General features: G+C 35.8%; 1 protein-coding gene across 7 annotated transcripts in view; it reads right to left on the reverse strand.

The window, feature by feature from the left end:
• The window catches only part of LOC100649852 (collagen alpha-1(XVIII) chain), a 345,705-nt gene that overhangs the window by 12,488 nt on the left and 317,935 nt on the right, over positions 1-15,282 (reverse strand). For all 7 annotated transcript variants that reach the window (XM_048410056.1, XM_048410054.1, XM_048410055.1 and 4 more), the window contains 4 exons: positions 11,954-12,035; positions 11,357-11,451; positions 8,258-8,410; positions 7,767-7,964 (listed from right to left, as the gene is read on the reverse strand). In XM_048410056.1, coding sequence (XP_048266013.1) covers positions 7,767-7,964; positions 8,258-8,410; positions 11,357-11,451; positions 11,954-12,035 — 528 coding nt within the window. The remainder of the gene's footprint in view (positions 1-7,766; positions 7,965-8,257; positions 8,411-11,356; positions 11,452-11,953; positions 12,036-15,282) is intronic.

Genomic DNA, 15,282 nt, shown 5'->3' on the forward strand with positions numbered 1-15,282 from the left:
ATAAAAAAAAAAAAAAAAAAAGAAAAGGGAGAAAAAGGGAAACGAGAACAAATAATGATAGACGTATTGATTTTTTACGAGTATTTTCTTATTTCTGGAATTCGTATACGCAAGTGATCTAATAAATCTGTTTCGATATATGTTTTCATACTCTCGTGCGATACAATTATTCAAATTGAGAATAGCGTAACAGCCCCTGAAGCACGAAAATGAGTACGTGAAATATTCCACTGGTCGCAATGTCAGGTTAGCACACTCAATTAACCTGCGAGGAACACGGAATACATCGTTGCAATGTGAGGTTTAGTATGAATGATGTCAAATTGCATCATTCTACACGATGACGTTACTATGAACGATCGAGTATTATGAACGACTAAGTCAAGTAAAACCATCGGTAATAATCAATCTTTTTTGATTACAAGGAATACATACACCGATTTATGTTACTTATACAATCACTAATAATAACCAAGAGCTATTATTTTAAAATTATACCGTATTAAAATAATCTAATTACAAAGCCTAATAAGAAAAGATTACAAGATCATTTCCCACATATTCCTGCACAATTTTAATAACCTTGTTGTACGATCCTTTCGTTATTCCTAAAAATACCACGTTGCGCTGGTGCTTTAATTTTTACCTACCAAGCATTATAATATTACTATAATTAGTACGATAATTTGTTGTTAGCAGATAGACACGTTAAAGGATGGTAAGAGAATTAAATCCGTAGTAACGAAATACAGTATAATTAAACTTGTGTACATAGACAAAATTTACGTACAAGAACGTGTTTGAGATTGATTTTTCAAGTTACAAACAATTGAATTTTATGCTACATACGCAATTTTAATTCTCAGCCAGTCGTACAAGATATAGTACATATTACACGTATAGTGGGCAAACTTAACAACGACGCAAAAGATCTAATCCTTATTTTCCCATTCCCCCCTCCCCCCTACCAACGTTTCTGTCCTTCGTGTTGTACGTGCACGAAATCTATTTCAAAGATCCCGACGTAAGAAATCAAAACGTCAGAATAAGATCTGCGCGTTCATTCCCTTTACATCATCGTTTCTAATCCAGATTTCTCATCTTCCACGAAATCGACTAAGTACGTGGCAGTCGGTCAAGTGATTCGTATAACCGAGCAAAACGCCTTTCCCGCAGATGTGTAGTTTCTCCCGACGAGTTCCTCCGCCTAACCAACCCAACACCCACCCACCAGTCACTCACCTGCCGTACCTGGTCGGCACAGCCTAGAAATTGGTTTCTGTATTCTCAGGGGAAATCGGACGCTTGTACGTTGGTGCACGAACCGGCACCGGGTCACGTAAGATAACACTCGAGGTCAAAGCGAGATACTTCGCCTGTCGAGGATTCCCGAAGTCCTTGCAAGGTTGCAAAGTTCTCCGTATGGCGGCGTAAAGGACGAAAAGTCAGCTGAGAGAGCGGTTTTCCTCGAGTTTCGAAGCAGCACGCACACCACCAAAGTAGTTTAATTAATTTAAACGCTTTACCGTACATCTGTTGGATTTCGTCGAAATTAACGAGCTCCTGAATTTCCGTTTCAACGAACAATTTTTAATACTTTCCTTCTTTGATCGAAGGAATTGAAGCTGAAGTTGCTTTATATATCCAAGATTTTTCTTGGAATTTTGTTTGCTGCAAGGTAATTTGTGGCATAAAGTTATATTGATTCGTAATTTTTTCGTTCACCTTGATGCGCTCTTCGAATTTTTATACGGTCATTTTTTATTATTGATAATCGATATACAAAAAGTGGTTCGTTGAATTATCGTTGCTTTTAAATCACTAACTTATTTGGTTGTGGCGATGTTGTTTCCACCGAAGGGTAACGCGATAAGGTAGATATCGTCTAAAGCGTTTACAGACAATAGTTCATCAAATACGGACTACCTATCTGTCAGAAATTCCGAACAATAAGAAATTTATTCCAGTGAACATTTGATATCCCCCGTTAATATTTCCTTTATATAAATTTACAACTTTCGTGCTATAGCTAGCTAGCGCCGAGTCAGCTATAAAATTCTCGGTGTGTCCCATTACGAAGCTCTCAGCCAAGTCTCGAGGGTCTGTACGATTTCGAAAGCATCTTTTATCATGGAAATTTTTATCCATCATACGCGTACTCTATTAGATCGATGTTGTTTTAATAATAATATCATAAAATCATATAAAAGATATATTAATATTTTTACAGTGAGGAATTTGAAAAGTACGAAGTTGCAGTTCTTAGATTCTTCTATGACAGAAGAAGCTTTTGATCGCCAATTTTATTTCACATATAGAATAATGTTTTTAGCGCTTCTAGAAGACGATTTTATCAAATTTATAGCGCCAAACCATTACGAAAGTTACAAGGTGTTAAATCATTCCATTAAAGTGTCGAATCAAAACACTTCGTATCGATTGTACGTATATATTTAGCAATTTATGATACACGATACTACATCATATTTAGGAACATTACAAATATAGAAACTATTAAAGATGTACATATATTTATTTAACTTCGCCTGGTAATAGGATTCCAAATTCTTTTTATCGACAGATCTTCCAAATCGATTTAACGGGAATTGACGATTAAGTTGTGACCAAGAAATGGTCCGTCTCACAGGTTAATTTCGGAGCAATTCTTGGCGAAGAAATTCCAGGCATATAAAATATATACTCTACGATAGTCGCAATTTTCTATGCAGTGTTTATTTAATTTTTTTCTTTCTTTCTAAAAATTTACTTTGGCACTCTGATATCACATAGACATTCCAGTTTACCGTTAGGATGTTGCAACATGTGTTCGCGGAAAAATACGTGACACCTTTTTGAAAAATCTTACGCAAAATGCTGCACACGAAAAGTATTATTCACATAGGGTTTTCTTACGTTCGGAATCTTTTACCATCGCGTGACGCTGTAAGAATACTCTGGTACAAGTAGCGCGAGGTTGCAGGATCTCAATATCTCTTTCTGAAAGTTCTCGCGCGACCAGAATATCTTCCGACCAAGATGCACCTTGTTTTTGCCGTAAAATGTTTGTGTGCGATACCGTTACATGTTTTACACGTGTTACGATACGACTTTAAAATATTATACAGACATCTTATTTCTCTCCGTAAGATACTTCGCGTCGATAAAATTCCACTCCTCTTTGACACTGGCGCTGTATGGCCGTTAACTCTATTACCTACTGCACGGCAAAGATATTTATTTGAGCCTGTGGATCGATTTCACTTTTCGTCGATTTAATTTCAGTACAAAGGTAGACGATTAATGTTCAATTTTCAATAACTATGGTTTACTAGCGTAAATTTGTTGGTTTTTTGGGAAACGCGAACAAAGGTTCTTTTGTTATCAGCCCTTTAATCCTTGACGTGAATGTTACATACAAATTTAGCTTGTCGTTGTAGCGTCAACGCTCTTTCGTGAAACTTTTTCACGAAGCAAAAAGTCACATCTCGAAAAAGAAAAGTCGAAATCATTTATTCTTTAAAATTATACACAGTAGTTTTTCATTTGATGAACGGATTTTCTGCAAAATGAACTTAAAGTCCCTTGCTTTTTATTCGTAAATATGTGTCTGCAGTAAAATGAATTTGTACGCGAAAAGAACTGGCGGAACGAAGTTCCTAGGATTCTATTAAAATCCGTGTAATTAGATGCAGTAAATTTAAGAATTATCTACCGTATACGACGCAGCCGAAATTATGCACAGTTCAACTTTCGTAAGCATAATTTATCAGGGCTGTCGTGATAAATTTACTTCCAGTGCACTTATTTTTACCTTGTTCCTATTAACCAAAACGTGCGATAGTTCCATTATTAGTGTAATAAATCAACGCAGGTTACACACGTGTATTACGTTTGCGCAAAATCGTTTGAATTTATGCAAAAATTTAAGCCGATTTTAATTATAAATCGTTGAATGCTATGTTTTCTCATCACAATTAACAGAGGCTGCGGTTAATCGATATGTTTAACGCTTATATACGTTTAAATGAATTTTACATTTCTACAAACATGATTGTTTATCTGATTTTAATCTTCATTTTATCCTCCATGATATTTTATAATATATTTTATAAATGGATTATTCTAGAAATTTCATATGGATTAAACTAAGTAACGCATTTTATTTTATTATCATTTTTTTTTTAATAAAAAAGAACAACAGAAAATAATACATCGCTAACAATGAAATGGAGAAAGACGAATATTTTGCAGTAATTTACTCGAGAAAGTAAATAGTTGTATAAATTATACCAAATACAATATAACACAAGAGAAATTATTCGTCACAACGAATCACAACAATCTTCAGTCTAATCAAATACCATAGGAACGAAAATGGACAAATCTATAAGTTGAAACTGTGCAATGACTTCGAAAGAAAAGAAACTACGAAGCGAAGAATGTACATAAGAGGAAAGTATTCATTTTATCTCTTTTTAATTTCATTTCCGCCGAATAGAAGAAAGAATGACACGAGATACACGCAATTACCAGCCAATATTAAACGATTCGTTAACGTTATTATATTTCACGGTTTGCTTTAACACAGTTTAAACGGTTGACTGGGGATTCGCGAAAAAATCATGCACTTCATTACGTTCAGTTTGTTTCTTTCTCGTTCCATTCTTGCCGGTGGCACACTTCCAAATGTTACGCCACGAGAACGAAACGAGTGGCCTGACCTCGCCTGCTAATTGTTGAAACGTCGGAAGCTCGGAAGAGCTTTGTTCGTTCCAAAGTACGTTAAAAGCACAGAAAAGTACGGAAAATCGTGCCACTTCCGCCGGCGACTATGATTGCGGCTATCACGATAATAATTTCATTGAGTCGTCGTCGTTACACCAGCTCGTTCCTTTCTGGATTCGCGTACGTGTGCGTCTGTTTGTATATGTGCGAACATTCGCCAAGATAACATTATTTCTCGCTCGTGTATTATCGCTGCTTTCTTTTTCCTGATTTCATTCGTTCACGTTTCATCGACTTTCCAATAGATTTAAGAATTCTGAGAGATTTTCCAATAGATGAAAAGGTTGTACGAAATTTTTGCTACCTCAGTCTCAGTTGATAATTAAAAAATTGTTATCGCGTTGTTTTGTCGCATACGTTTAACATCGCTATTCACGGTGTATTGACGTGATTTTTTAAAAAGTTTCGTATAGCGCACAATAATATATTCGCAAAAGTTTTAATTTGGTAAGTGTTGCAATATCTTTACGAACCACCGTATTCCAACTTTATTTTCATTTTATCCTCGTTCCACGGGAAATCGTTGCGATTAGTTAACAGATTAAAATGGTTTCTCGCGTGAAAACTTGCGAGGCTCTTGATCAACGGACAGAATAAATAACGCGCATCAGCCAACGACGAGGAAGAAGACAAAGCCGGGTAATAAACGAAGTTTGCAGAAATTTCGTGGCGGAGCAACAAAACCGCCTGTTTCCACTGAAACGTGTTACAAATACACGCGTCATATTCCGCTCGCGGAATACCGAGATGCGTTGTTCATTTTTCACCAGGAGCATCAGCTACGTTTCGCACCCTATTTAATTTCCACGCCAGCATCCGAAGTAGGTCATACGATGGCGCACGTTCACTGATATGCTATCCACCAAGAACGTTACCACACGGATACACGCGCGGTTTCTTCTTCAATTCTCTATTTTTTTTTCTTTTTCGTTGCGTCGCGAACCTTCGCACAAGGAGGATTAGTATTTGTATCGTTAAAAAGAAAAAAATGTGGATTGTGCGGTTGTAAGGTTGCATGAAAAACTATCGGGTTGTTCGGAAAACGGGAAATAGAAAGAAACTCGGAACGTTTCGTTAATCCTAGAAGATTAGAAGCTCTCCTGGCAATAAACGAAACAAAGATAAATAAGATAGAAATGCGTATAGAAAAACGCGTCTGGAACTAAAAAATAACATCGGAATCGTTATTATGAACGCGGCTTAAAATTTTTATAACGTCTTAACATTTTTCGCTGTTTTATTTGTCTACGGAGAAAGCTGAGGGCCACTTGGTCGTTAAAAGAGAAATGTACGAAAAGATTGCGAAAAAATGAAGACGAAAGAAGCAGAAGTGGATGCAAAAGGTTCTACCTTTATCACATGCATGGCCACTTATTCTCTGCGGACCGATATCGCGTTCCATTTCCATTCAACGAATTTCTCGTTATCCTTGCTCGTCTACAAGCTTGAGTAGTTGCGATCGAACGCCGTAAAAACGTGCAACGTAAGTATGTCGATCCGAGAATGTCGCGACAGACCAGAGCCAGGGCAGCGGTCAGGTATCCAGGGACTTTTGTCAATTTCGTAGAGTTACGGGGAATTCATGAAGCGCCAAGTACTGCCCCTCTCTGTCCTGCCTACGCATATGACATATATCGACGCGACGCATACGTATAATCCTTTGGATTTTGTAATGAAGTATGTTAATTTTATATGTTGAATTCTATTTGTGCGATTAGAAGTGGAATTTGAAGATATGGAAATGATGTTTGTCGACTGGTGGTTCTTCTTCGATGGAAATATCATACCAAGATTAATATTAATACATATTCCTGATGTATTAAGCTTACGAAGATTGTGACTGATACGTTAAAAATTTATCGTAAATATCTTTAAACATCAGAAACCTTAAGTCATATTACATAGGATGTATTATACAAAATGTATATCGTGAGGTATATTGTGGTATGCATGATGTGTATTATGTATACTATGTATCTTTTCTATGTATATTTATGAATATTTCTGAAAAGAATAGCTAAAGATTAAAACGCGTTGTCTTGCAAGTTGCCTGTTTGCGAGTACATATTCTGTCGGTATTTTGCAAATATTTTGCGAATATTTTGCGAATATTTTGCGAATATTTTGCGAGAATGACAGAGAAATTAATGGTACGAAGTTGTACGTTGTTTATACCATCCATGGTGCTTAATATTCTTGTTTGCTTAGGAATCGCTCTCACTCTATGGTATACGAGAGATCGGGGTAGTTTATATTGGACTGAAACGCGCACGCGTTTATGGTTGGGGAAGGTTCAACCGGGATGTAAATTCAGTTTCCGTGCTGCCAGGAGACCGCATTGGAATGATAATTGAACGGGTTTATGATAGGAAGCGTGGACCCTCAAGTGGGATGTTCTTTAAAGGTAGTATGTCAGGCACTTTCGGTACCGAGAGCTTAGTTCAATTGAAATTCGGAGCTTTTCAGCCAGTTGTCAATAAGTTTATATCAAACGAAATAATCGACAACGAAAGCACGAAACGAATATCATATGATACGACGCTTATCGGTATATCGATATAATCGTAAATGTTATGAAAATATTTTGTAACATTTTTCTTAAAAAATTCCATTGGCTTTATTGGCTTTATAGTATCGAACAAATGTTATCCTTTTTTTATACAAGTATGTAATTTATTAAGTAACTATTATATATTTACTCGAGTCTCAATACAAAAGTATCAAACATCTTATATTAGATTTTTACTCAAAAATATATAAACGATAATATATAATACTTCAATACTTGTTCCATATTGTATTATATCAAATATGTATTGAACAAACCTTTTCAATCATTTTATTCATTAAATTTGCGTAAAGTCAAAATTTGCGTAAAAGAAAGCTAACGATGAAACCGATCGTATCGTTAGAGTTTGCATTTCATCGTAAGATAGCCAAACTTAAAATCAGTACAGTTGCAAACAAACTTTGCTACTTACGTCATATCCAGAAAATTCACCCTTTCCTGGCGGTCCTGGAGGTCCTTGAGCGCCCTTCTCTCCGGGTATTCCATCACGACCAGGTTCCCCTTTCTGTCCTTGAGGACCTTCCGGTCCTGCTATTCCCACGTCTCCTTTGTCACCCTTAGGACCCTGTGGTCCTTCCAGTCCTCTCTCTCCAGGTGGTCCAGCTGCACCCTGCACAATTCGTTAGAAATTTCAACAAACCCTTCACGATCTGATATTAATAAATTTCAAACAAACCATGTAAAATATTATATTAACTTTAATATAATGGGTAATATAAGAATAATGCTTTTATATAATATTAACAGGTTCGAAGGTTTTGAAGGGATTACTTGGTTCGTCTATAAAAAGACATTCTTTATTTAACATAACGATTATTCGATGGTTAACATCATTGGATTTTTCTTGCGTTCTTTTCTTTTTTATTCCGAAGCGTGTGTTTGGTTTTTACAAAGCGTCAATACCGTCAGCCCCATTTGGCCTTGTTTCCCCTCTTGCCCCGGCACTCCTTGTTCTCCTTTCGGTCCTTGGATCATCTTTGGCATCGTAAAGGATGCCATCAGGGCTGTTGCATTGCAGGTGCACGTGCCGGGTTCTCCTTTCTTCCCTGGTGGACCCTGCAGCATTTTGATCAGTCTGTCATTGCAAATATATACAGTCGGTGGGTTCGCGGCAGGGTAAACTTTGTTACGTGCTTTGCTGCTTTCCTAACAGCTAATCGAATTACCGGATAACAAAACTTCTATCTCCGCGACTTTGTAATTGCTTATTTACATCGTGCATACTGTTACACGATTTTACAGATAATTCTTCTCTAAAACTTTGCCGTTAGTAATGCGTTTTAATATCTTACGGAGTAAGGTCGCGGAGAGGTAGTAGATAATCGAAAATATGAAAGCTACGTCGTTTGACTGGAATAAATTTAGCGTAGCTTTAAGTGTAGCGTCGAGTCCCTAGCGTTCAATTTCAAGAAAAGAGATATTTCAAGCAAATTGTAGAAGATGGGAAAAAGAATGGTACAAGACCTTTATACGCGACAAATTTTACTTTTAATATACAAAGTTTCTTTTTTATTATCATAAAAGGAACGTTTATTTCGTATAAAGTGAAAGACAGAATTATGTCGTACTCGTGTAGAATCAGGTTCTTCTCGATTGTACCAGCAGTTACAAAACACTGTACACGATGATTTGCAGATTAAAGATCGAATTAAGATTAATTAAAAGGCTCAATGTTGAAGATTAATCATTTGCAGCCACAAAAATATTTCGCGGTACTATTCTACCTTACAGTTCTTTCTCATTATTCATCGTTAAATATACTCTGATTTCTCTGAATATATACATCTCGCTTAGCTTTCGCTCATCAACTTTCAATTAACCGAAATTTACCGATATTAATTAAACTTTATCGTGCTTGTTGTTCATTTTCTCCAATTCGTGCATTCTCTACGTAACGATGTTGTTTCGATCTCTCCTTTTTTTCCTTGCATTGAATCACGAGCCACCGGGTTCGAGAATTATAGCGTTTTCCGGGCAGAGGTTGAATGCATCAGGCGTTAAACAAATACAGTCGTGTTCATACCCGTATGTTGATAATTTCGGAAGATAGTGAATATCGTGAAAGCGGTTTCTCTGTAATCAATGTTACATGCAGTGGTTACCAGTACTTCAGCATGTTGGCTAAATTGGCTTGCTCGAGTAGCAAGATAAATGAGTGATCCTGGATTGGAATGCATTCAAGCTCGCTTCATATGCACAAGCGCTACTGAATTATTATTGCTGAAATACGTGTGTGTGCGGCACTCGTATATATCTCGAATAATGAGAGATTTCTAGCGCTGGATCTTCGTTGCCGTTAAGTACAGATTCCTGTACCTACTTAAGTACTTCATAAATGGATATTTTCATAAAGGGGATGGTTCCAAAGGTTATTTTGACTTTACCTTTGTTGCGCTTCAAATAATCTAGAATTCGAAACGTCCAATTTTTTTAATGATCGATATGCATAACAGGCTCGCGAAAGTATTCGATCGCTTGATAAATAGCTCTTAGACCCTTCCTTTATATTCTTACATACCTTTTACGAATATATTACAGCGTTTGTGAAATTTCAAAAAGTTTCATACGAAATATACAATACGGATGTGAAAGTTTTCTATGGTAACTGTCGAAATACTTTCGCGAGCCAGCGCAGCGTGTGTTAAAGAACGTTTCAAATATATCGAAAATAATTCGAAAGTGGATCTTCGAGACTAGTTAGCAAACCACTTCGTGCCATATACATATACGATGATTACCTGATCAAGCGACGAATCGGTAATACAGTGAGATTATCGCACACGATTAATTTTTAGCGCAAGAAGTGACTCAAATTATGAAAATATATTCGTTCGTTGCAAACGTCCAACGAATCGTAACATTCGTAATGTACGCTAAACTGCCGTCATTACTTCATCATAAAAGATGGATGTCGTTTCAACAAGTCTATGGAATAGCGTTAAATCGATACACACGCCATTTCCCTTAATACACGTACTTACTGCTGGATTATTATTCATTTATTGTAATGAAACTTGGCGAGCGCTGAAAATACCAATATAATCTACATCCGTGGAAATATGTTACGAAGCGATAAACAACATGTCGCAAACAAAAAATAATCAATCTTATTTTTCTTTCTGATTTCTACCTCTCGGTCTTGAGTGGGATCGTTTCAGCGATAATTCTATTTAATTTCTTATTCCTTTATGACGTTCCTCGTTGAATGACATTAAACCGTCAGTATTTAGGTCATTCGATATTCTTTCATAATTGAACAATGCAGTAACGCGTGGTCGTAAGCGAAACCTGATGCAAACGCGTGTAATCCTGTAATATGCACAACGCATTCAGCCTGCCTTTATACGTGTATAGACTACTGAACTATAACAACAGGAAGTCCAGCGGTTTGTGTAAGGATTGCTAATGGAACATCTTCGGTGCGGTACGATACATACACCCGATATAACGCATGCGATATGCCACTGGGTATATAATATAGTTCGGTGTATACAATTTACATAAATTACGCGGACATTTATGCATTCTACGTGCTACGTAACAGTCGTACGTATAGCGATGCCGGATACGAGTGAACTTTAAATCCTACCTTAAATTTAATTCCACGTTTTAGAACGAATGGAAATTACTGATTAGTGTGTAATGGGAATACGCGCGAGTTTAAAGCCGGTTTTGGGTCTTCTAATTGTTTCCATTTTTTTAAATCATCCTTACCGAAGGGATAATTCCTTGGGATTTGACTCAATCGATAAATATTTTGCGGACTTGTACGCTACTGACCTTTGATCGTTTTTAGAAACTATCTATAACCATGGAAGTTTGATGAAAGCGTTCGTATATCTTTTTCTGTTTTAAAAATTTTTATAATTTGCGAATCCATCGTGAAATTTATTTTTCTTATTTGAAGCTTGATTATAAAAATATTATTAGATATCGTACGATGTGTTATAGTAACGCTCAATATCTCTTACTTGATTAGTATTGGTAGAATTATATATTTACCTCGTCTTGACCAGGTGGTCCAGGTGGACCTGGAGGTCCCCTAACGCTCTCTCCTTTGTCTCCTTTATCACCTTTCTCACCCTTCGGCCCTTTGTCTAAGAAATTTAAGAAAAACACGTTATAAATCATATCTAAACGGATAATAACGTATATCCACTCTCTTCGCTTGTCATATATCGTCTATAAAAGGAATTTAGCCAAGCATTTTTCTTTGTCGATCAATATATTCGATAAAACCAACACTGTTGGTATTGATGTTTATTTGAAATATTCGATCAAAATATCTGATAAAGTGAAAGAAAACGAGACGAAAGTATTGCACGATCTAAGCTTTCAATGAACTGCAAACATACTTTTCCGAAGGAGATATATAAAACTTTTACGAACGAAATTTCAAAGTACGTTAATAACTTCGTTCGAGAGTTTGAGAAAATTCTTTGGAATATTATCGACAAAGGATGCTCGTAACGAGGCTTGGTTCGGTGATTAAAGAAAACGTCATTTAATGGAATTTCGACGTCGTCGCCATCAGTCAGGGTATTTCTTATCTGTGATCTTATGATTAAATAAACTCGCAAATTCCTCGCGATTACTCACAGTCCGGATTGGGAGGAGGGGGTGTGATGAATGGCGGTGGATTGCTTTCCTCGCTTCTGTCTTCGTCATCGTCTCGTCCGATCTGAAAACGGATGGTAAGAAGAAACGTTGAATAAGAACACTAACCGTGATTTATATGTCGTTATATGGTAAAAGAAAGAAAAAAAAAGCGAGGAGAAAGCTAAAACGAAAAACGAACAGCGTAAAAGTTTCATCGCTTATGGGTGGGTGTGATTGATTGCACATTGCGTTGCCTCGATTTATTTGCGATGGGAAAAGCAGAAAAATCACTCCATCCTTGGCGATTTGCTATCGAGTTCGTGGTTAATATACCGCGTCGTTAGGAAATGATTAAAAGCACAAGTTAGTGGCACAAATAAATATTCCGAGGGCGTTTAGATATTAGCGAAGCAGAAATTAGTTCAACGAGTCGTTGAGTTGTTTAGTCGAACATCGCGTGCTATCGAAACTATTCAGTTTTCGATAATTCTAGATAAATATATGGTGTAAATATGTATTATATTTGATGATTATAAATATACGTTTTTAAACTGATTTGTTTTCTACAAATAAATCAGACATTAGGACATAAAATATAAGATACGATATTCCAAAAATTAGATATCTAGAATACGTATAATTCAATATAACCGACGATGTATTGCAGTACTGCACAATGCAACGTTTGAACAATTGCTACGTATTATGTTTTTACTAGAGAAAGATTTTAAACATACGAATGGTAACTTCGTTAAAATATTTCAATTTTCTGTAGCGAAAGCTTTCTTCTGTAACGAAGTTCTAGAACAAGAATTGTAATTTTAAATTGTAGTTATACGCGGAAAGGTTTTAAGAATTTTTAAATACATGAAAAAGAGCGGTGTAAAAAAGGTTTCAATATTTTTTGTACCCTTTTAAGAATCACTTTCCGCGGAACAAAAAAGCACGCTATTTTTCATCGAGGATGATTGACTATTGGCATCGCGTGGTTATAGTTTTTATCGAGTATCTTCTTTAGAGATTAATTAGAGCGTTTAAAATTGAAGGATCAATTTTTCGAGTCGTATGTTTTTTCCTCTCGAAAAATGAATGATATCGCACGCGTAGACGGTGATTAATGAATTTTCGGTTAAATCAAGCGGAACGGTTAGCACATATTTGGCCTAACTACTTTCCAATAATTATTAGCAACGGTGCAGATTCATCGAGCCGAACCGCACGTTGACAGTTATTTATCGTTGATTTTCCGCTTGACATATCTGAAACTTCTCTTTGGCTTAATATTGATTTACTTCTGCATATGGTTATTGTTATTTGAATAATAATGTAATATGTAATATGTTTAATAACACGTAGGAATATATAATACGTAAATTATCAAAAATTTTAGATCGATTATTCCCTTTAATGTCACGTAAGAGGTGCTACAATACAAGATCATTTTTACATTTATCATTTTTCGATACTCTTAACCTTAAGACTTTGAAGATAAGATCTTAAATATGTAAAAAAAAAATCGTTATTGTGATCTATGTTTCTTAAATTCTATGTGATCCATTCGAAGAACTTTTTAATTTTATAATCGATAATTCTTACAAATCTGGAATAATGAAACATTTGGAAATTAATTCGATTAAATACATGATATTATATGGAATCATAAGCTAATTCGCAAAGTTAATATCGATTACTTCATTCTAAAATTTAGTCGCAAGCCATTGTTATAAAATTAACAGCGATAATAAATATTTGTATTTTGCGATTGTAAATATTTAGAGAACCTCGTTGAAGTTTGAAGTTGTTCTCCCGCTCCTTTAAACAAACAAACAGAATTAAATACAATTCTACTTGCTCTCGCGTCATTTCAACTCTTTCGTTCCTTATCCCACACCATGCTTTATAATTCATGGATGGTAAACGGTCGCGATAATTTGTTTCTTTCGCCGGGAACACCGTATAAACTGAAAAACACTAGGCAAATCGGATCAGGTTGACGCGTATGGGGTTCCACGGATTTTGGATTCTCGTGGGAAATATAATGCAACAACATCCTCCGCGTTTATGATTCCTGGGATCCTTTAAGCGATGCTTTCGGGGGGGGGCGTTAAACCGACTTCACGATTTTCTATAAAATCTTTATTTGCCGACAAAATTGCGTTTCGTCGCGTATAAACGACAAAAGATTTCCAACTGAATATCGTTTCTCTGACAAGAACCAGTAGTTATGTGTTATTTCGTATTTGATCGAAATATGGAATAAGTATGGAAATACACGGTACGTTTGGAAGAAAATGTTTGGACACGACTGATATTGCGGCTGATATTTTCCTACAAAACGTTGCTGCATTGTACAAAGTCGATACTCGATTGTTTTTTAGCTTTCTGTAGTCAGATTTTGTTTCTCTTTTCGACCGATTGAATTACAGTTGATTTATTCGAAACATTTTCACAGATACAATGATTGGAATTTTTCAAGTTCAATTCTACGGTATTTTTTGCGTCGTGTTTCTTTAAAAAGTACAAATTGATTAATTTGTGTGACCTGTTCTGATTCTCGAAATTGCTACTCATGATTGTTTTCATAAAAATTATCTTTCATAGTTGTTAGACGCGATAAACGCGAAGCTTCTGTTCGATCGTGACAACAGAGGTTTCGATTAAATGCAATTTTTCACTTTGGGAACGAGCGACCAGTAATTGGAATAAATCGATACAATAATAAAATATAATAGCAAAGTGACACGTAAATATTATAAAATATGGATTTAAATCGCGTAGCGTTATAAAAAGTTCAATTTGATTTATGTTTGATTTATGAAACGATTCAGCAGTTTCTCTTAATCTGTATTGTAGATTAAATTTCGCGGAAGATGGAAATGAAGTTTCTTTGGCCGTAATTTTCTTCCTTATGAATTTAATGGAACATTAGGATTTTTTTCGAAACAAAAAATATTTTCCTTCGTGCTTCTTAACAGAAACAGCTTTATATTTTTCCATCAGTTATTTTCATACAAGAAATTCATAACACAAATAATTCTGTCATTTCTTCTAAGAGTTTCGGTTATTTTTAGCGATTCATTTGGCCGACAAAGCATGAAATTATTTGGTAATTAACATTTTAATCGGATCGCTAGGATATCTAAGTCACGTTCGAGGCAATTTGTAATTCATGTCTTTCTACGTATACACAGCACGGCAAATTTACATTTCGTGCTGGCAGTACGCACAAGTAAAAGCACGCACGCAAATATTCCTCTAGACGAGAGAGTATATTTTATACGGATTTCATCTACCGATCAAATATGCCTATACGTGGACTATATTTTACG

The sequence above is a fragment of the Bombus terrestris genome, chromosome 11 (genome assembly GCF_910591885.1).
Source record: "Bombus terrestris chromosome 11, iyBomTerr1.2, whole genome shotgun sequence".
Classification (NCBI taxonomy): domain Eukaryota; kingdom Metazoa; phylum Arthropoda; class Insecta; order Hymenoptera; family Apidae; genus Bombus; species Bombus terrestris.